Raw genomic sequence first — 21,459 nt, forward strand, 5'->3', positions numbered from 1 at the left:
CATTCATTCATATATTTTGTAGTAACTTATATGTCCAGAGTTACAGTGTAATGTATGGAGCAATACAGAGCCATGTTTTCGATGCACGAAGTTGTCTTAGAGTTTACACATCTAATACAATAAGTCTTTGCTTTAAACATTACTAGCGACTCGCCCCGGCTTATGCTGAAGTATTCCTCTTGAACCACTATCTATTAAAAAAAGCCGCATCAAAATCCGTTGCGTAGTTTTAAAGATCTAAGCATACATAGGGACAGACATCCATCCAGACAGCAGGAAGCGACTTTGTTTTATACTATGTAGTGATTAGGATTTTGAACATCTCTTATATAAATAAATAAATAAAAAATAAATAAAATAAAAAATAAAATAAAATAGAACGGTAAACAATAGTCGTTAAATTGTTATCAATGTAAACACAGTTGTTTACAAAACAAGTACCACAATGCACTTCCTTATTGGCCGCATTATTGTTTGTAGTTGGGACCTTGGGCCTAAATTTAACAACATCATATGACACGATGCTATTTATAATTCGCTAATGGCCTTGATATGTGCCATTTTCAACCAAAAGGGTACTTATAGTCGGTTGTCAATAAGGCGCTATTTCCATATAGCTTGAATTCGAAATCAACCTTATCGACAAGCGACAATGTGGTACCTTTTGGTTGAAAACGTCACATATTAACAAGGTTCATGAACCTTTAAACTTGAGGCTATTCAACTTTTCACGTGCAGTCGCTATTATTAGATATATCCGAGCAGCCAATATGTTTATTTATTGCACAAAAGAAAAACCTTACAGTACAAAAGGCGGACTTAATGCCATAAGGCATTCTCTACCAGTCAACCTTAAGGCTAAACAGAGATTGTAGGCGGTGCTACAATTACAACAGCAAAACCAATCAAATAAAAATGACATACATATATACAAATATAATATACACACATATCTGTTCACAAATATCTGAACAAAGCCACTATTATCAAGACATTAAAGTGCATGTTTAGATATTTCTGAGCACGTTTGCCGCTTCGATAATCTATACTAAAATTTCAAGGCGGTTATAATCTGCTTTTACTATGAGGTAGTTATCCTAATTTGTGGTTTACCACTCAATGGTATTGTATTCTTGAGATTCTTTAAGTAAACAAGCTCAATTCATAAAATGAACACTATAATCATTTCTCTTCTTCTTCATTTCTTTTTATACTTGCAGCCTGTGGGCCAGCTATACGCAGCGAGCGTACAATGCTCTACGAATACAGTACAATAACGTTTTCAGGATGCTGATGGGACTGCCACGTCACTGTAGTGCGTCCGGAATGTTCGCGGAGGCGCACACGGACGACTTTTTTGCGATTATACGCAACAGATCGGCGTCACTTATGCGGAGACTGTGTGGCAGTAACAATAGTATCCTGAAAACTTTGGCAGGTACGATAGGTGCACCATTACTCAAACACTGGAACAGTCTACACGTGGCAGCAACAGATGTTAAGAAATGGTGCATCTAGATTGCCTAGATTTTGTTAATTATATTTGTTATTTTATAATTTATGTGTGTGTGTTTTCTAAATTGTAATTGTATGTCACTAACCTTAATTATCTTTAAGTTTTGTTGTACTTACTAACACTATATGGTTCGAAATGATTTGAAATAAACAATTTAATTGAATTGAATTTCAGAAAATTCATATTATACCGCATGAAATGGAACTTACGTTTTAGGGTCCCTGAGTGAGTGGACGCACAGCTCGCCCCATATGTAGCCTGCGACGGAGAACCCGTGCACCATCAGCGTCGAGTGGGAGTCGTTCGCGGTGATGAATTTCAGCAGGTCACCGGCTACCAACTACAAGAAAAAAACACATTTTCTAAACGTATGCTCTATAGTTGGTCCACCACCACCACCACCATCAGTCTCTTCCAAGGGCGTAGCCAGCCAGTGAACTAGGGAGGGGCAAGTTGATATCGCCGGAGGCCTAGGGGGCGCAGAGGCCGCAGAGGGGCATACATTGTATGTGAAATTTGAGCAACAGGGGGGGCGGCCTGTACCTGCCTACGCCCATGGTCTCTTCAGAGGCGTGGGTTCGTATCCCACCGCTGCCTCCATGTATTATTCAATGAAACACCACGAGGCCTTGACAACAACTGTTTTATTCACATACGAGGGTACAACCCAAATCTTACAGATACCTACATCTACAACAGTTGGTCAAGCAAATCTTGTCAGTAGTGAGTAGAAAAAGGCGGCAAATTTAAAAAAAAACCGGCCAAGTACGAGTCGGGCACCGAAGGGTTCCGTACCATTACGCTCAAAAAGGGCAAAAAATCACGTTTGTTGTATGGGAGCCCCACTTAAATATTTATTTTATTCTGTTTTTAGTATTTGTTGTTATAGCGGCAACAGAAATATATCATCTGTGAAAATTTCAGCTATCACGGTTCATGAGATACAGCCTGGTGACAGACGGAGAGACAGACAGACAGCGGATTCTTAGTAATAGGTTCCCGTTTTTACCCTTTGGGTACGGAACCCTAAAAATGTAAGCGTGAAGGCATATCGTCCCATAGAAAATTTGAATTTTGCGCCTTTTTCTACTGACAATATTTGCTTGACCGACTATAGTTTTAAGATACAAAAAATCAGAGCTTCACATTGGCCTGATAGCCTTCAATATGCATTGCTCGTCGGTCCAGTGAAGGGCCATCGAAGTCTTACACTTTTTTTTACAATTTATTATACCTATTAAAAACGATATACAATTCAAATAATATTTAACATCAGTTAGCAACCTACGTGAAGTGGTAATTTAGTATTTCCCAATATGAATGCTAACCTGTTGTCTTGCGATTCTGTCTGAGTTTTTTCAGAAAGGTCAATCTTTTTTTGCACCAACGAGCAACAATGAATTTGTGTTTTACCACTAGTTTAAGTTAGGTAATTGATTAGTAAAATTACCAAGGAGCGTACAAATTCATGCCGATGACAGACAAATGACGTCAAGCGGTTAAGCTACATACAGCATGTTTTAGGTTGTACGTTTATTTATCGTTACCGTAATAACTTTGGACCCGGGTATGTCCTTAAACTACGTCCAAAAGAGAGGTATGGGCACTGTGAATGACATCTCGCTTTGTGTGGTAAGCCTGGTAAGGCACAGGACAGCGGATGTCATTCCAGATCTAGAGCAGAGCCCAACTGGGGAGGTAGCTAGAGATCTTAGATCCCGTTTTCTAAGGGGACCTTGCATTTTTGAGACAAAGCAAACCGCTTGGAACAGGTGTTCCTGGGGGTGATCTGAGCTGATTTAGCCCGGTTGCCACGAGGTTCCCCCCAGCAGGTGGGCAGGGGAGGGGGGGGAAAAGTGCCTCCGGCGCGCCCCACTCTAAGCTTTATATCTGCATACATCTAGCAAATATATCAAGTTTGGTGTCTTTTTCGTATAATTCGAGGATGAAGAATTCATTTCTGTGACTAAATTTTCACTCACCCATACAAAAAATACGAGAAATTCAAAATTCAATAATTTTCTTTACACTTTTTTTTCGAAAATCCTCTACAAAATTAAAACTATGGCGATTTGCTCTAGAAAAAAAATACCTGTGAATAGCCCAGTTATCGTTCTATATAAAATAGTAAACTTGTCAAACATTTTTCTTTTATAACTCTGTTAAAAAAAAGTTTTGTGTCGCGCGGCGTACCCGCGTTGTAAGAGCGGTATGCAGCTTTTAGGATTTTTAAGTATGTTTAGATGATTTCTGACAAGTTGTTATTCTTCTGATTGTAGATTACATTAATAAATTACTTCTGGATGTGATATATAGTTGGTCAAGCAAATCATGTTAGCAGAAAAAGGCGCGAAATTCAAATTTTATATGGGACGATATCCCTTCGCGCCTACATTTTATAAATTTGCCAGTAGTTATTATAAATGTGATAAAATTAGCATAGTTAGATGTTTGACAAAAATGCGGGTTAAAATTAGATATCTATTGTTCGCAATTGACACTACATGCACATAGGTCCATACATTTTAGTTTTTTTAACGCAGTTGTACCTCCTTGCTCATTTGTTTTGCAGCGGCAACGAATAATCTCCAAACAAGCAGCAGCCGCCGCAGGTCGGCTTGTCCATATGGGCTCCCAATAACCATTTTGTTTGGACCAGCCCCAGTCAGCAGGGCATGGTAGCTGTTGCTGAGAGGGTATAATCTGTCCCCAAACCTCCTCCCCAAACTCCTCCTTGGTAAACTGCACGGAGAATATGTTTACGTAGGGCATCTTCTGTTGGAGGCAGATTCTCTAACTCAAGGGTTTCTTAAACTTTTTGCTGTCACGGACCATTTTCACAATTTAAACAATTCCACGGACCCCGGTTAAAATATATTTTAGAAAAATTATAAAAACCCTTATTTATATTTTAAAATTTACTTTTATTATAAGTTTCATTACACTTAGGTTTCGTCAAGTTTATTACAACATTTCCTAATAAGTATGTTTACAGTAGGTATTTGACTTACTGCGGACCCCTGATAAACATGCTACGAACCCCTAAGGGGTCCGTGGACCCCACTTTAAGAAACCCTGCTCTAACTGGAGATTTCTTATTGTATAAAGTACTCTTCGGCACTCATTTACACTCGTACCTCGTACTTGTACCTGACCTGAAATCAGTAACAAAATGCATAGTGTTAAAATACTGTCTAGGGATCAATTCACACCTCGTAATTCAAATCTGTCCAGACTTAAAAATGTAAGACTCTTACTTGTGATACAAGACCATAACAAATTTTTCCAATATTGGCAAATTTGGCAACGCCTGCTCAGTATTGCCTTGTTTGTCGTATTTAAATCCCTCTGTTACAGCAGGATATGCCCTCCAAGCTTGAAATACGCTTTTTTTCACATTTCCACACAAAAAAGAAACAGTGTCGCAACCTGAAAAGGTGTGGAAGAATGCCAAGACTACTGTACTTTCTGGTCCTGTGAAATAAATTATATATCTATGCGTTACAAATAAAATCATATATTTAAAGAAAGTTTGCAGCACGTGACCAATTGCCCAGGTGACCTGTCTCGTACTGCGGTGAATTATTTATTTTATTTACAATTCATGGAGGAACTACAAAAGTTACCTAATGAAGATGCAATAGCATGGCACGAGAGGAACTGGTCATTCTTTCCTGTGCCAATATGTACCCATAACTTTTGGAGCTCCTGCATTTGTGATATACATGCAACTGCGAGAACAACAACATCAGTATCCACTGTGCGTAGCATAATTTTTGTGTGACCTGGGGCTACAGCATCAGCCTCATAATGGACCATCATGCGCGTGTCTGCTTCCTGTACGAGGGCAACTGGTCACGTGCTGCAAACTTCCTTTAAATATATGATTTTATTTGTAACGCATAGATGTATAATTTATTTTACAGGACCAGAAAGGACAGAAGTCTTGCCATTCTTCCACGCCTTTTCAGGTTGCGACACTATTTCTTTTTTGTGTGGAAAGGGGACAAAAGCGTATTTCAAGCTTGGAGCGCATATCCTGCTGTAACGAAGGGATTTAAATTTGGCAAACAAGGCAATATTGAGCAGGCGTTGCCAATATTGGAAAAAATTGTTATTGTCTTATATGACAAGTAAGTCTTACATTATTAAGTCTGAACAGATTTGAATTACGAGGTGTCAACCCTAGACTTATTTTAACACTATGTATTTTGTTACTGATTTCAGATCAGGTACAAGTACGAGTGTAAATGAGTGCCGAAGAAATCTCCAGTTAGAGAATCTGCCTCCAACGGAAGATGCGCTACGTAAACATTATTCTCTGTGCAGTTTACCAAGGAGGCTATGTTTGGGGACATATTATAGCCGCTCAGCAACAGGTTATTGGGAGCCCATATGGACAAGCCTACCTGCAGCGGCTGCTGCTTGTTTAGAGATTATTCGTTGCCGCTGCAAAACAAAATGCGCAGGGAGGTGCAACTGCGTTAAAAAAAACTAAAATGCACTGACATATTTATGTGCATGTAGTGGCAATTGCGAACAATATATATCTTATTTCAACCCGCATTTTTTGTCAAACATCTAACTATGTTAATTTTATCACATCCATACTAATCCATACTAATATTTTAAATGCGAAAGTGTGTCTTTCTGTCTGTCTGTTACCTCTTCACGCTTAAACCGCTGAACCGATTTACTTGAAATTCAGTGTAGAGATAGTTTGAGTCTCGGGGAAGGACATAGGATAGTTTTTATCTCAGAACTCACCCCTTAAGAAGGTGAAAAGGGGGTGGAAGTTTATATGGGGAATCAATAAAAAGGAGATTGAATAAAAGTCGCGGGCAAAAGCTAGTATTATATATGCGAAAGTGTGTCTGTCTGTCTATCTGTTACCTCTTCAGGCTTAAACCGCTGGACCGATTTAGTTGAAATTTGATATAGAGATAGTTTGAGTCCCGGGGAAGGACACAAGGTGGTTTTTATATCAGAAATTATCAAGGGGGTGAAAAGGGAGGTGGAAGTTTGTATGGGAAATCGATAAAAAGCATATTGGATAAAAAATAAGCTACCCAAATTACTAACTCCACGCACACGAAGTCGCGGGCAAAAGCTAGTTAATAGTAAAGTTTTCCCAGTCTTTATTTATATATTTGTATATATATCACGTCCAGAAGTAATTTTTTAATGTAATCTACGAACAGAAGAATAACAACTCATCAAAAATCATCTAAACATACTTAAAAATCCGAAAAGCTGCATACCGCTCTTACAACGCGGGAACGCCGCGCGACACAAAACATTTTTTTTAACAGAGTTATAAAAGAAAAATGTTTGACAAGTTTACTATTTTATATAGAAGGATAACTGGGCTATTCACAGGTATTTTTTTTCTAGAGCAAATCGCCATAGTTTTAATTTTGTAGAGGATTTTCGAAAAAAAAAGTGTAAAGAAAATTTTTGAATTTTGAATTTCTCGTATTTTTTGTATGGGTGAGTGAAAATTTAGTCACAGAAATGAATTCTTTATCCTCGAATTATACGAAAAAGACACCAAACTTGATATATTTGCTAGATGTATGCAGATATAAAGCCTAGATTGAGGCGCGCCGGAGCCACTTTTCCCCCCTCTCCCCTGCCCACCTGCTGGGGGGGACCTCGTGGCAACCGGGCTAAATCAGCTCAGATCACCCCCAGAAACAACTGTTCCAAACGGTTTGCTTTGTCTCAAAAATGCAAGGTGGTGGACCTAAGATCTCCCACTAAGGTACCTCCACCTTACAGAAAACCGCAGCCAAATAACACTAGACCCTACTAATAGTGTTGTGTTCCTGCCGGTGAGTAAGGTTGCCAGAGCTCGAGGGAGAGGAGTGTTAGGGTCGTACATAGGCTACGGAGACTGCTTAACATCAGGCGGGCCGTATGCTTGTTTGCCACCGACGTAGTATAAAAAAAACTAATATGAAAAATAGAATTAATCATCTACTATCTAATCAACCTGTTCTGTTTAAGTAGACATATATTGCCACTTGAGACATAAGACTAGATATGGGGGATAAATAACAGTCACCGTGACGTCCTTAATCAAATTCTTGGTACCGGCACAGAATAAGTAATAGTATTATCATACAGAACGGCCACGCACCACCCCGCCGCCCCGACTCGAGTTATCTCGCCCCGCGACAGCAGATTGACGGCCGTTTGCCGGCCGCTCAGTACTATTTTTAAGCAACTTACTCACACTATGATAAATCATTAATCGCTACTAATGACGCTTGTATAGACGTGCCGTTCACACATAGAAACGCAAGTGATTTTTGATGTATAGCGTGTCCACCCTGTGGTACCGGGACCGGTACTGCATGCCCTAGCCACAGACAAATACACAGATACTAACAAACAGACAAAATAAACGCAGGACGTAAACTTAAAAGAGTTCAAGCAGCAAATTTCGACGTGCAAAAACGTTTCATAATATACTAGGCAGAATCGCTCATCAGAGTTTTATTGGTTGGTTAGTGTTCAATTTATCTTCAATAGTCTAGTCTATTTCTAGACTGCATAAAGGCATTTTAGGCCTGGAAATTTCCATTCAGTCGTTCTATGTGCGCTAAACTATTTTTTTTTTCAGTTACAATACGATTATTAAGAAAATAGTTAAATGTATAAATAAATTAAAAACTAATTAAAGAGAATGTATAACTGTTTATTATTTTATGCTGAGAAATTTTAAAACTACTTACTTATACGTTGATTCCTTCCTCATGTAAGATCAAAGATTTTCAAGAAGTTGTGAGAAATAAAAACAAAGGTGACTAAAAGGTTCAGTATGGCTTTGCACACAGATATAATATAAAATTGTTCCATTTGGGCATACGGCCAGAATCAAGTCAATAAACTTCTTGTGAAGATCACATTCTGTACTTTTACGGTCATACTGTACTGGGGCCCATTTCTGGAACGCTATTAGACTAAAATCAAAGATAGATATAACTCCGTAATAGATGGATACAGTCTAAGGAAAAAACGTGCCTCAAAAATCAAGAAAATTTGATTCTCGTTCAGAGGGCGCTACTAGCTTTGGCTTACTGTCGTATAGATGGCGTTGACGGTTTCGTTTGTTATTTAACAATTTTAACGCATCATATCAGTGAAAGAACATGGGTCAAAATCATAAAAATAATTAATGCAAATAAATAAATCATTTATCCATATTTAAATACATTTTATCGTATTTTTATAAATATTTATTTTTAGTTTTAAAGTGTGTCGACAGATGGCAGTGAATTTACTGGGGTTACAAAATTTACTATGACAGTACCGCTCTAATATATGTTACTCTATGCTAATATTATTAGTCCACGAACTGTCAAATCATATGGGTTACTATGGCAACACACAAATAATATTAGTCTAATACCGTACAAGAAATGGGCTCCTGCTCGGTGGGCCTAATAGTTGGCAATAAAGTTTACGAACATGTCTGGTTATAGGAGTCAAGTACCTGGGAGACCAAGCTTTGCTTGAAAAACATATCATCATCATCATGTCAGCCGATAGACGTCCACTGCTGGACATAGGCCTCCCCTAAAGCTCGCCACCCCGACCGATCCTGTGCCGCTCGCAACCACCGAATTCGACCTTCACCAGGTCGTCGCTCCATCTCGTTGGAGGCCTGCCGGCAGTTCGTCTTCCGGTACGCGGACGCCACTCCAGAACCTTCCGGCCCCACCGGCCATCAGTTCTGCGAGCAATGTGCCCCGCCCACTGCCACTTAAGGTTTGCAATTCTGCGAGCTATGTCGGTGACCCTAGTTCTACTGCGGATATCATCATTTCTGACTCTATCACGCAGAGAAACCCCGAGCATAGCTCTCTCCATTGCCCTTTGAAAAACATATACAAACTCAAAAATGCGCGTTTTAGATAAGATCTAGCTAGATCGATTTTTCGCCCCCAAAAACCCCCATCCCCGAAATATATATACAAGAATTGCTTGTTAAAAGGTATAAGATTAACAGGATGGAAGCTGGTAGGTACACACAGACATCTTTCTTCAGACCGTCAAGTTTAGTATTCCGTTAGCATTCTAAACATGATAGCTAATAAGCTAGATTGTCCTTTGTAATGGGCAATGGGTCAGCGGACAAAGTCGCTTTTGTTTATAATTTATTAAATATTTTATGAGGTTATTGTTGTTATTGTTACTAACATAAGGTATAAGCTATAACTAGCAAATTTATGGACCATATGTTGTCTCAAATAAATAAATTTTAATTTAGTTACGGTAGTAGAACACTTCATCGAAAAACGCAGTATATTTTCCTGATTTTGTTTCACAAGTTCGTTCGTTCACCTTGTAATATAATTTAACATTATTATTTACTCGTATATTGTTAGGTGTTGTTATAGAGACCGGAGGCGACGGAGACTTGTACGGTTTTTTATATCACCAAAGTTTCTTGAACTGACAGTGTATGTACTCGACTTTTTGCTAAACCATAAAAAAGTCTGCCAAAAAAATCTCGTCCGGAGAAACGATCGCGAATGTGTTAAGCAAAACTTTAGTTCTAATTGACGTTCCAAATACAATATCAACACATAATACCTAATTTAGGAATATAGAACATAATGGAATGAACGTCCAAGACTTCATCACGTCAGTGCACGTACCTGCGACCCCTTAACAGGCCACATGAGCTGCCACGGCGTGCACGACACGCTGAGCACGTCAAACCCTTGCTCCAGGTATAGAGTGACGTATTTATTGTCAATACAACGTACCTGCGACCCTTTATCAGGCCACTATGAGCTGCCACGGCGTGCACGACACGCTGAGCACGTAAAACCCTTGCTCCAGGTATAGAGTGACGTATTTATTGTCAGTACAACGTACCTGCGATCCCTTAACAGGCCATATGAGCTGCCACGGCGTGCACGACACGCTGAGCACGTAAAACCCTTGCTCCAGGTATAGAGTGACGTATTTATTGTCAGTACAACGTACCTGCGATCCCTTAACAGGCCATATGAGCTGCCACGGCGTGTACGACACGCTGAGCACGTAAAACCCTTGCTCCAGGTATAGAGTGACGTATTTATTGTCAGTACAACGTACCTGCGATCCCTTAACAGGCCATATGAGCTGCCACGGCGTGCACGACACGCTGAGCACGTAAAACCCTTGCTCCAGGTATAGAGTGACGTATTTATTGTCAGTACAACGTACCTGCGATCCCTTAACAGGCCATATGAGCTGCCACGGCGTGCACGACACGCTGAGCACGTAAAACCCTTGCTCCAGGTATAGAGTGACGTATTTATTGTCAGTAAAAAGTACCTGCGACCCCTTAACAGGCCATATGAGCTGCCACGGCGGGCATGACACGCTGAGCACGTCAAACCCTTGCTCCAGGTATAGAGTGACGTATTTATTGTCAGTACAACGTACCTGCGATCCCTTAACAGGCCATATGAGCTGCCACGGCGTGCACGACACGCTGAGCACGTCAAACCCTTGCTCCAGGTATAGAGTCGCGTATTTCATGACGTGCTTTTGGCGTGCGAGGAGCCAGTTAATCATCACGCAGAGGGGACGGTTGATCTGCTTGTCGAGTCTGAGGACAAAAATTTTGGTCATTTTTTTGAATAAGAATAAAAAAATTACTTAAATTCAAACAAAGACTTCCGCAATGGATCGAAATCGACATTTTAGTCGCAGTTAATCAAAATTGCTTTATATATTTTTATTTGTACCAATATACGATGATTGCTCGATGATTGTATTAATTTAATGTCGCGAAGTGTAAAGACAAGTTTAAGTTGTCGAGTTAGTGCTGTTAGTGTAAGTATTAATGACATTAGAAGTAAAAACGTGAATATTAATTATTTTACGGCGTATTTTTAATCGGTTACAAGTGGAGATACTTATGCCTGCCATTAGAAATGTTTACACAATTAGAATATCAAGTTTTTCTACTCGCCAACTATAATCTGTGTATTACAACTTCATATGCAACACTACAACCTTACTCTTTTCAACGTTGGATAGTCTATGGCACTTCCGACTCGAGCATAAGAATTTTATCGATACGATTTAGTCAATTATAAATACTCTTAACATGCGGCTTTACACCATTGTTAGGTCTTGTACAAACATCCATTTGAAACAATTAAAATACCTACCACATTGACCTAATGCATATCACACGTTAGAACGAGACAGCTGAATAACATAAGTTGGAGAGAGACGTCAGAACATCGTCGTTATCATCAATGCACAGTTGAGGTCACTATCGTTAGACCTTATTGCGAGGTGATATGGTTCAAAATTGGTCTAACTAATTTGTTTGTATGGTGGTGATATGTTATGTGCACTGAGTAACTAACCAAGCAATGTGCATATCGTCGCTATACTTACTCAACAATCTATCTATCTGCAACAATCATTTGATGGAAATGTCGCTTTTCTTTGATTCGGAATACGGGTGTTTTTGTCATCAAATCAGTGTTGCAGATACGAGGTTGAGTAAGTATAGCGGCGATATAGAAGTGCGTGGGTTATCTAATGTTATGTGACGGTCGTGTTTTATTTATATGTATTTGCATGTCACATACTTACATTCTAACACGGATGCATTTTCTTAGACATAAGTAACTATCAACATCATCTTCCTCGCGTTGTCCCGGCTTTTGCCACGGGTCCGCTTGGCAACTAATCCCGAGAGTTGGAGTAGGCACTAGTTTTTACGAAAGCGACTGCCATTTGACCTTCTAATCTAACCTTATTGGGATTAGTCCGCTTTTCCTCACGATGTTTTCCTTCACGGAAAAGCGACTAGTAAATATCAAATGATAATTCGTACATAAATTCTGAATAACTCATTGGTACCGAGCCCGGGTTTGAACCCGCGACCTCCGGATAAGACATAATGACATAATTAACTATAATGCATATAATCCATACTAATATTATAAATGCGAAAGTCTGTCTGTCTGTCTGTCTGTGTGTTCCCTCTTCACGCTTAAACCACTGAATCGATTTAGATGAAATTTGGCATAGAGATAGGTTGAGTCCCTGAGAAGGACATAGGATAGTTTTTATCCCGAAAATCATGCCTTAAGAAAGAGAAAAGCGGGGTGGAATTGAGATAATTAATGAAGTGCCTGCTAATTTGTGTGCATAATATGCTCAAATTGAATAATTGCCATGAGAATTTTTCCAGGCGCTATACTTACTTTAGCTGCTGTTACTAAGTCCACGCAGACGAAGTCGCGGGCAGAAGCTAGTATGGCCATAATCGTAATTATAGTAATTACTAGTGGGTCGGTGACCCGAAGCTTCAAAATTTTTAAAAAATACTGACTTCGTTGAGTCATCATCAGATTGAACGGAACTCACAATGGACTAAAGTGATATAGATCCTACTGGCGCTTAAGTCATTAATGCCAATTTCCACTATTTTGAACTTATTCCAAAAAACAAAACGACTAAAATTCTTTCAAAAATTTCACGAAAATCAGTTGAGAAATGCGACCTGCAGAGGAGAACATCCGGACATTCCGGACATAAGAAAGCATTTTTGCCCAAGCTGAAATGTAGACCTTCATTAACGCTCGGTCAAGTAGATAAGTAGATAATGCGTGGCGAAGGAAGTAGAAAAGAAGGCCAGCGTCGAAAAAATAACTTTCTTTCGTGATTCGAGACTTTTATTCCATTTCATGTCTGTCGAAATGACAGTGTCGACTGCTAGTGTCAACTGTCTGTCAGTCTGCTATTTACCATTTTTAGGGTTCCGTACCAAAAGGGTAAAAACGGGACCCTATTACTAAGACTCCGCTGTCCGTCTCTCTGTCACCAGGCTGTATCTCATGAACCGTGATAGCTAGACAGTTGAAATTTTCACAGATGATGTATTTCTGTTGCCGCTACAACAACAAATACTAAAAAGTACGGAACCCTCGGTGGGCGAGTCCGACTCGCACTTGTCCGGTTTTTTTTCTTTATTCCGTGCATTTTAGTTAAACCGATTTTGAAGAAATTTAGTATAGAATAGTTTGAGGTCCGAGGTCTTATGTCCTTGATAGGACAGTTTTTATCAATAATCATCATTATCCACGATGACAAGTTGTGAAATTGAAAAAAATGCATTCCAATACTCATAAAATCAACGTCGGTAACTCGCAATCTTATCAAAATAATCGCATCATCGAAATTCGATAAAATGGAGTTCGTGGCAACCAATAAAAATAATTTGTATTAACCTTTTCGACGCCGTGTCAAACACAAAAGCTGTCACTCGGACGCCACGTCACCGAAGTGTCAAAACTGAAATTGAACTTTATGCACATGCACGTAGCGTAGGTCTATGTTGCTTTGTGGTCTTTGACCGATTAATCGGTCTTTGACGTTGGACCTGAGGTCATTGGCGTCTAAAAGGTTAATACTTTGATAAATTGCGTAAATATCGTGTTAACCGTAATAGAGTGGTATAAAACAATCCGCTGAAATTCTTTGTCTACGTGCCATTTTTTTTCTTTTGTGCATAAATCAATAAAGCACACATAAATTCTTTCGCATAAAATTTTGTATAATCCTATTTCAACGTTTCAAAATAGAGCAAACTACGTATTTATTATTTAAGTTTCACTAATTTGAATGAGACACTATTGTGGCCCCAGCGTAATTCAAAGCTAAAATAGGTATTTAATAAAGTAGGTATTCTAACAACAATAGAAAAGGTATACAATTAGGTACGTATCTACGGATCATTTTCCACTACTAAAAATACATTACATTCAGGGCGGAAACAATTTCAAGCTTCTGATAAAATCTAATGACTATCATGTGTTGATATATGTGGCATTTTCTATAAAAAGGGACCTTATTGTCGATGGCGCTTACGCCATTATTAACGATGCTCCGATATAAATACAATGCCGCGCAACGCTGTGCGGCGTAAGCGCCATCGACAATAAGGTCCCTTTTCATAGAAAATGCCCCATATAAACATTGTCGTCCGTGTTTATTACACTTCAGGAGCAATCACATCACTTTGTATGTAAAAATATCAATACAAAATGACCCAGAGAATCAGAGCCCAAGGCCTAAAATGAACTTACTTCATAGTGTTAGGGTCGGCTGTGAGCTTAATCTTCTCGTTGGAGATGTACTGGATGTTCTTGGTGATGTCCTGGGAGTGCGCGCCGCGGTCCCAGCCCACCACGGCCACGGGGGCGCAGGAGAGCAGCGGCCGGAACGGCTGGTGGACAAACAAACATTATTACCAAATATACTAAAACAATCTATCGCTTTGGCATCAATGGCATATTCGGCACACCCTAGAACCTAAATGGTCGCGTAATGTGCGGTTTAAGAGGAATTTCCTCCCGCGGACGCTTCGGCTGTGAAGGAATGAGCTCCCTGCCGAGGTTTTCCCGAGGGGCTACAGTATGGGGTTCTTCAAAAAAGGACTGTACAGGTTTTCAAAGGGTCGGCAACGCGCATGTAATATCTCTGGTGTTGCAGGCGTCCATAGGCTATGGTGACTGCTTACCATCAGGCGGGCCGTATTCTTGTTTGCCACCGACGTGGTATATAAAAAAAAGATAACGGCTTTCGATTTTTGATGTTGGCGGTAGGCCCTCAGGACCGGAGTGGTTCCGAAGAAAGGCTTTTAGTATGTGGGTAAAAAGTTTTTAGTATGTGGGTATTTTTGCACTTTGTAGTTTTTCCTCAGTCACCCGTTGACCACGAACGCTGTAAAGGTTTCGAAACGTCGGGATGTATTATAAATTCAATATACGCGATATAATCCGTTTTCATAGTTTTATTTCATGAGTAACTATCGCGGTAACCGAAGACAATATTAAGTTTACAATTATTAAAAAAAAAAATAGTATTTTTAAACTGAAATAAATATCATATACGAAGGAAAAAATTACCAAAGCCTCCAGTGTCCAGAGCTGGAGGCTTTGGTCATTTTTTTCCTTCGTATATGATATTTATTTCAGTTTATAGTTTAAATAGTAGTGTGTCTACTTGAAAAACCACAAATTAAAATATTTTCATAGAAAATAATTTAATTTGTTCTTAGAATAGTATTTTTATTTTTTCCGGTGTTCAAACGATATAAAATGATTACAAAAATTAAATAAAAAACATGCATGGAGCTAATTATGATCAATCAAAGATACTTTCGGAAAGTTTTATTTATAGAACTGTAGGTAAAGATAAATGTTAATCTTGCGCACGCAAGCGACTAGTGCATCAGTATTAATCGGTTATTAAAGGAATTAGCGGGGCTTTGAAATATACCTATCCCTATCAGCAACTACTCGTTCCGCCTCTCATATCCGATTAAGAAAAGATGAATTTTGGTACTACTTGTATTTAGGTCTTCGTTTAGTTTTAGTGATCGACTGTTCCACCGCAAGGTTAGCATGAATACTGGAATAGGACGGACACGCAGTATGTCAGGGAAACATTATACATTATTTTGTAGAGTATTGACGTGCACTGGGCACGAAATGCCTAAATATATGCAATACGCATCTATAAGTTTGTAAATCAGTTAGTAGCTGTGTGTATGAAAATATCCATCGTTACTAAACTTACTAACCACGGACGCGAAACGGTTGAATTGTAAATATTTTGGCGTAACCATTGCATGGCATTTACTGAATAAGCACCCATATAGGTACGGCACATTACACTGGCATTTTGAACGTTTTGTATACGTAAACATAATATATCTTTGACGTTGATTGCACTATGTTCGTGAATGTTTGCAAATAGCGAGTAATGGCAGAGCGGCGTTCGCTCACGTGCGAAATTAATGATCCACCGGTTTGCGCACGCGTCGGTCGCCTGATCGCGACGCGAGACTCATTTCAGAAAAAGGTCACTTTTGTGGAAAAAACAACAAAAGTTAACGTTTTTCTTATTTTAGTCTCAAGTACTAGAAAAAATGTATACCGGCTGCCTGTTAGTGAGCTGCGTAATAATTAGCTATTGATTTGATTTGATATATATAGATTTTGATAGCTGCGATGGCTATAGGAAAGACGCGAACGAGTTAACCATACTTACCATTTACCATAAAATGTGTATGACCCTTTTGTCTTTCTAAGTAGGACCCTACCATACACATCGAAAATCGAAATTTCGTTATTTTCCACCAGGCATATACTTACATTTCCTTTACTCCGCAGGCCATTGTTGGCCAGGAGCACTAGCTTCTTCAATACAACCATGTCTGCGTTCTGTAACAAAATTAACATTTATAATTAAACTGTTTGTCTAATGAAAGGTAAGTAGAAAGAAAAGAAAAAGCTATAGGCTGCATTTCCACTACACGTAACAACGTAAAATATTAACAGTTTCTATTAGTCCCAAAACTCAGCTACCTTCTACTATACAATTAGCCTCATGCATGAAGTTTATATTTGAACGAAATATGTTTTATTCGGATGTTTGTTACCGTTATATCATGTTACAAATGCATTTCCGTTTTTAAATTACCATTTAATTACTCAAAATTATAAATAAAAAGTACAAAAATTTGCCCGCGAAAAGCTAGTGAGCGAAACGCTCGAAACGCCACGTGACGTCACGCGTTCGACAGATTAGTGAGATTAGTGTCATTAGTAGCAAACGTCACTTGGACCGCCCAACGTGTGACGTCATCACGCTCTGTCGAATTCGCGCCAAAAATTATGAGCGTTTCAACCGCTCAAAAATTTTCAACATTTTAAATATTTTTTAATAAAATAATGTTAAGGTTTACAAAAGTATTTTTATCATTTCCGGTGTTCCAACGATATAAATTATGAATCCAAAAAAAAAAAAAAAAACATGCATGGAGCTAATTACCGCGCGACTCCGTTACCAAGTTTAGCAGTCTGGGATAAGTGGTAGACTTACTTAGCTTTTACTTGGCTTTTATACTGTCTTCGTTTATCCGAACTACATTTAAACACGGCGATAAACACCTAATCAAGTAATTATATGAGTAATTACACAAACTAGTTAATATTCGTCGACTTAGAAAAGGGCATCAACAATAATGAGGGTTACGATTGCTTGCATATAAATTGAGCAAATGGCTACAAGAGTTCGTTGACCTCTCGGATAGTCGACAGCAAAGATAGATATAACTCCGTAATAGATAGATACAGTCTAAGGAAAAAACGTGCCTCGAAAATCAAGAAAATTTGATTCTCGTTCAGAGGGCGCTACTAGTTTTGGCCTACAGTCGTATAGATGGCGTTGACGGTTTCGTTTGTTATTTAACCATTTTAACGCATATCAGTGAAAGAACATGGGTCAAAATCATAAAAATAATTAATGAAAAAAAAAAATATCATTTATCTATACCTAGTCGGCTCATAAGTTCTGTCATATACATAGTATCAAATAAAATCAAAAGTTTAAGTTTATTCCGTATAATTTGTACAGCGTTTGAAAGCTTATAAACTAGAGAATCTAAATGTATAACATTTATTCAAAATGACCGCCATAATTATCTACACAGGCTTGAAGTCTTCGTGGCCAGTCGTCAATGGATTCACGCACCACTTTCATGTCGATATTGGCCACTGCCGTAGCAAGAGATTTTTTCAGCGAGTCTAGATTTGCATGAGGTTTTGAGCACACCTTTTCCTCTAAATACTGCCATATTTTATAGTCTAAAGGATTAAGATCTGGGCTAGAGGAGGGCCAATCTTCATGCCGTATAAAGTCGATTTTATTGGAGGCGAGCCAGTCTTGTGTAGACTTTGCCTTATGGGCTGGAGCAGAGTCCTGCTGGAAAACCCAATGCTGGTTTAGAAACATCGTATGGGATAGTGGTTTCACAATATTAGTCAACACCGTGTCTTGGTACACTTTGGCACTAGTTTTTACTCCTTTCTCACAAAAATGCATACTAGTGACGCCCGCATAAGAAACTCCCAGCCAAACCATCACAGATGAAGGGTGATGACCTCTTTGAATACGGGGAATGCTATTAGACGCTTCTTTACTATTGCGAGCGTACACTCTATCATTTTGTTTATTACAGTTTTCTTCTATGTCAAAAATTTTCTCGTCCGAAAACAGTATACAACGGTGCTTTTTTTTAGCGTACTTCTTCAATAAAGCTTTAGATCTTTTAAGCCTTAAAGCTTTAAGCCGACCATTGAGAAGATGGCCAGTTTTTCGTTTATAAGCACGAAGTCTCAGGTCTTGATTAAGCACTCTTTTCACCGTGTTTTTGCTCAAACCCATCTGGAGGGCCATAACTTTTTGTTTCCTAGCGGGATTTCTGGCAATGCGTGCCCTAATTGCTTGTACAACCGCTGGAGTCCTAGCTGTACGCGGACGACCGCTTCTTTTCTTGTCATTTAAACTAGAGACCTCACTGTATCTTTCTATGGTACGATACACAAATCTTAGAGAATTTTAAATTTTCAAGTAGCTTAAAAATTTTAGTCGGCGAGTGACCACAACGATATAGTGCAATTATTGCGGTACGGCTATCTTTAAGCGTCCACTCCATGTTGAAGAAAACAGAAAATTGCAAAATTATACTACTCAAATATTTAATAAAGATTCGAAATTCAAATGCAGAACGGTTTTTGTTTTAGGAGTTCCAAATTTAAATTTTAAAGGCCAGTGACAGAACTTATGAGCCGACTAGGTATTTAAATACATTCTATCATATTTTTATAAATCTTCATTTTTAGTTTTAAAGTGTGTCGACAGATGGCAGTGAATTTACTGGGGTTACAAAATTTACTATGACAGTACCGCTCTAGTATAAGTTACTCTATGGTCGACAGAAACGCAATTTTATACGAAGACTATTTTTTATATATGTATATTAAAATGGGTCTCACGTTTTAAAGTAATATTTTTTAATTAGTAGTTAGTTACTATCTATGGTCCCTTAAGGAGATCCCATGCCCCAATGACCTTCGATCTGGTCTGATCCCTTATTTTCTAATGTTTTTTGTAGATATTTACTTCAAAGTTCATTGTTTTCGAGATATTTGGCAACAAAGTTGAACAATTTTAGACCAAAAAACTGGTTTTCGAACCATAACTTTTGTGTTAATTAGTTTAAAATTAAAACCTTAGACAAATTTTTTGTGACGTCAAAGACGAACCCAAATATGTAGATTTCGTATTTGTAACATCTTTCACAGCACTCCGAGATACGAAAATAGTGTTTTTTAGACAATGTTTAAAAATTCATAAATAAATAAGTATTCATCTCCACAAAAAAAAAAACGTGTAGTGAATAACATAGAATAAAATTGCCAAAATATAACCATTAAAATATTCCGGATTTTGTGCAGACGGCAGTTATTATCATTCTAAAAGTGACTTTTATCTACGTACATCTTCGCCTTGGACTTTGACCGACTAATGAATGTAGCATATCAACGGAATACCTACATACCTAAGTATACAGCAGTTAGCAGTCTTAACTGAGTATCGGACTATCGGTGAACCTTACGTGTTTGTGATAAGGTATACAATAAGTCAGTTAACGATGGAACTATAATAATGACACTGTAAGATGCAACTGTTGCATGCAAATATTACAAATTAAGGGGATCCCAGGCCCCAACGACCTTCGATCTGAAGTTTTCTAATGTGTTTTTGTAGCTTATCATATTAACGGCAACGGCTTCAAGCAATATAATATCCCATGTTTACTCATACTCATAATCTTTATTGCATATCACATTGTATCTTAACCTTCACTTTACGTTTACTTCAAAGTTCATTGTTTTCGAGATATTTGGCATCAAAGTTGAACAATTTTAGGCCAAAAAACTGGTTTTCTGGCCATACCTTTTGTGTCAATTAGTTTAAAATTACCTTACCTTAGACAAATTTTTAGACGTCAAAGTCGAACCCAAATATGTAGATTCCGTATATGTAAGATAGCAATCTAGATACGAAAAAAGTGTTTTTTTAGAAAATGTTTAAAAAAATCATTAATAAATAAGTATTTATTTCTTTCAAAATCCGGTAGACAAAAATGGAGATAAAAGATTGAAGAACCGATAGCCGTTTGTCTTATAATTCTATATGTAGTGCAAAAGTAGGAGATACGAATCAAAACTTGTCAAAATTCGATGATAACCTCGGCTTTGTAGTTGTATTGTAAGTAGGTAAGTAAATGTGACGTTTTCAACCAAAAGGTACCACATTGTCGCTTGTCGATAAGGTTGATTTCTAATTGAAGCTATGTGGAAATAGCGCCTTACTGATAAGCGACAATAAGTACCCTTTTGGTTGAAAATGGCACAAATATTCTACATCAGATACCTGTGCTGTCAACGCGCTAGACACCCAATCCTTTAAACATAAATAAGCGATATTTGATTCTATTTTAACAAAGAGAAAGTTGAAAATGGCATAAGTGTTATAGTTTATAATCGATACCCCTTCAAGGTTCTTAGGAACGGGTATCAGCTTACCTATATTATGAAGCAGTGCTAAAAAAGCCAAATGAAAGGGTTTCAGCTAGCAACGGCTTTGGTAAGCAAAGCCTTACGAAATACCCCTTTCAACATTTCCCTGAATTAAATTCATAAGGCAGTACAGCTACGGTAGAACAATACAAGACAGTTTTTATTTACAAATCACCCCCATACTCGTACATATTTAATTTTTCTGCAAAGTTTTGAAATTATAATAATAAAATAAAAAAATAATAATAATTGATTAATAATTAATTATTAATTATATATGTTTATGCTTAAGTTCTTAAAGCAACTAAATAACATTTTTTAGGGTTCCGTACCCAAAGGGTAAAAACGGGACCAAATATATATTTATAAGGATAACAAAAATAACTTAATTAAATTGAAATTTGCACAGATGATGTATTTTTGTTGCCGCTATAACAACAAATACTAAAAACAGAATAAAATAAATATTTAAGTGGG

At 38.1% G+C, this 21,459-nt stretch overlaps 2 protein-coding genes across 2 annotated transcripts in view; one reads left to right on the forward strand and one right to left on the reverse strand.

Annotated features, from left to right (window-relative positions):
* The window catches only part of LOC134747320 (RNA-binding protein 28), a 384,741-nt gene that overhangs the window by 34,203 nt on the left and 329,079 nt on the right, over positions 1 to 21,459 (forward strand). The window lies entirely within an intron of this gene.
* Positions 1 to 21,459, reverse strand: part of LOC134747326 (uncharacterized) — a 40,315-nt gene that overhangs the window by 18,014 nt on the left and 842 nt on the right. The window contains exons 2-5 of the mRNA XM_063681962.1: positions 16,708 to 16,776; positions 14,635 to 14,774; positions 10,964 to 11,129; positions 1,726 to 1,856 (exon numbers count right to left, since the gene is read on the reverse strand). Of these exons, the coding sequence (XP_063538032.1) occupies positions 1,726 to 1,856; positions 10,964 to 11,129; positions 14,635 to 14,774; positions 16,708 to 16,767 (497 nt within the window). The 5' untranslated portion in view covers positions 16,768 to 16,776. The remainder of the gene's footprint in view (positions 1 to 1,725; positions 1,857 to 10,963; positions 11,130 to 14,634; positions 14,775 to 16,707; positions 16,777 to 21,459) is intronic.

This window comes from Cydia strobilella, chromosome 14 (genome assembly GCF_947568885.1).
Source record: "Cydia strobilella chromosome 14, ilCydStro3.1, whole genome shotgun sequence".
In the NCBI taxonomy this organism is placed as follows: Eukaryota; Metazoa; Arthropoda; class Insecta; order Lepidoptera; family Tortricidae; genus Cydia; species Cydia strobilella.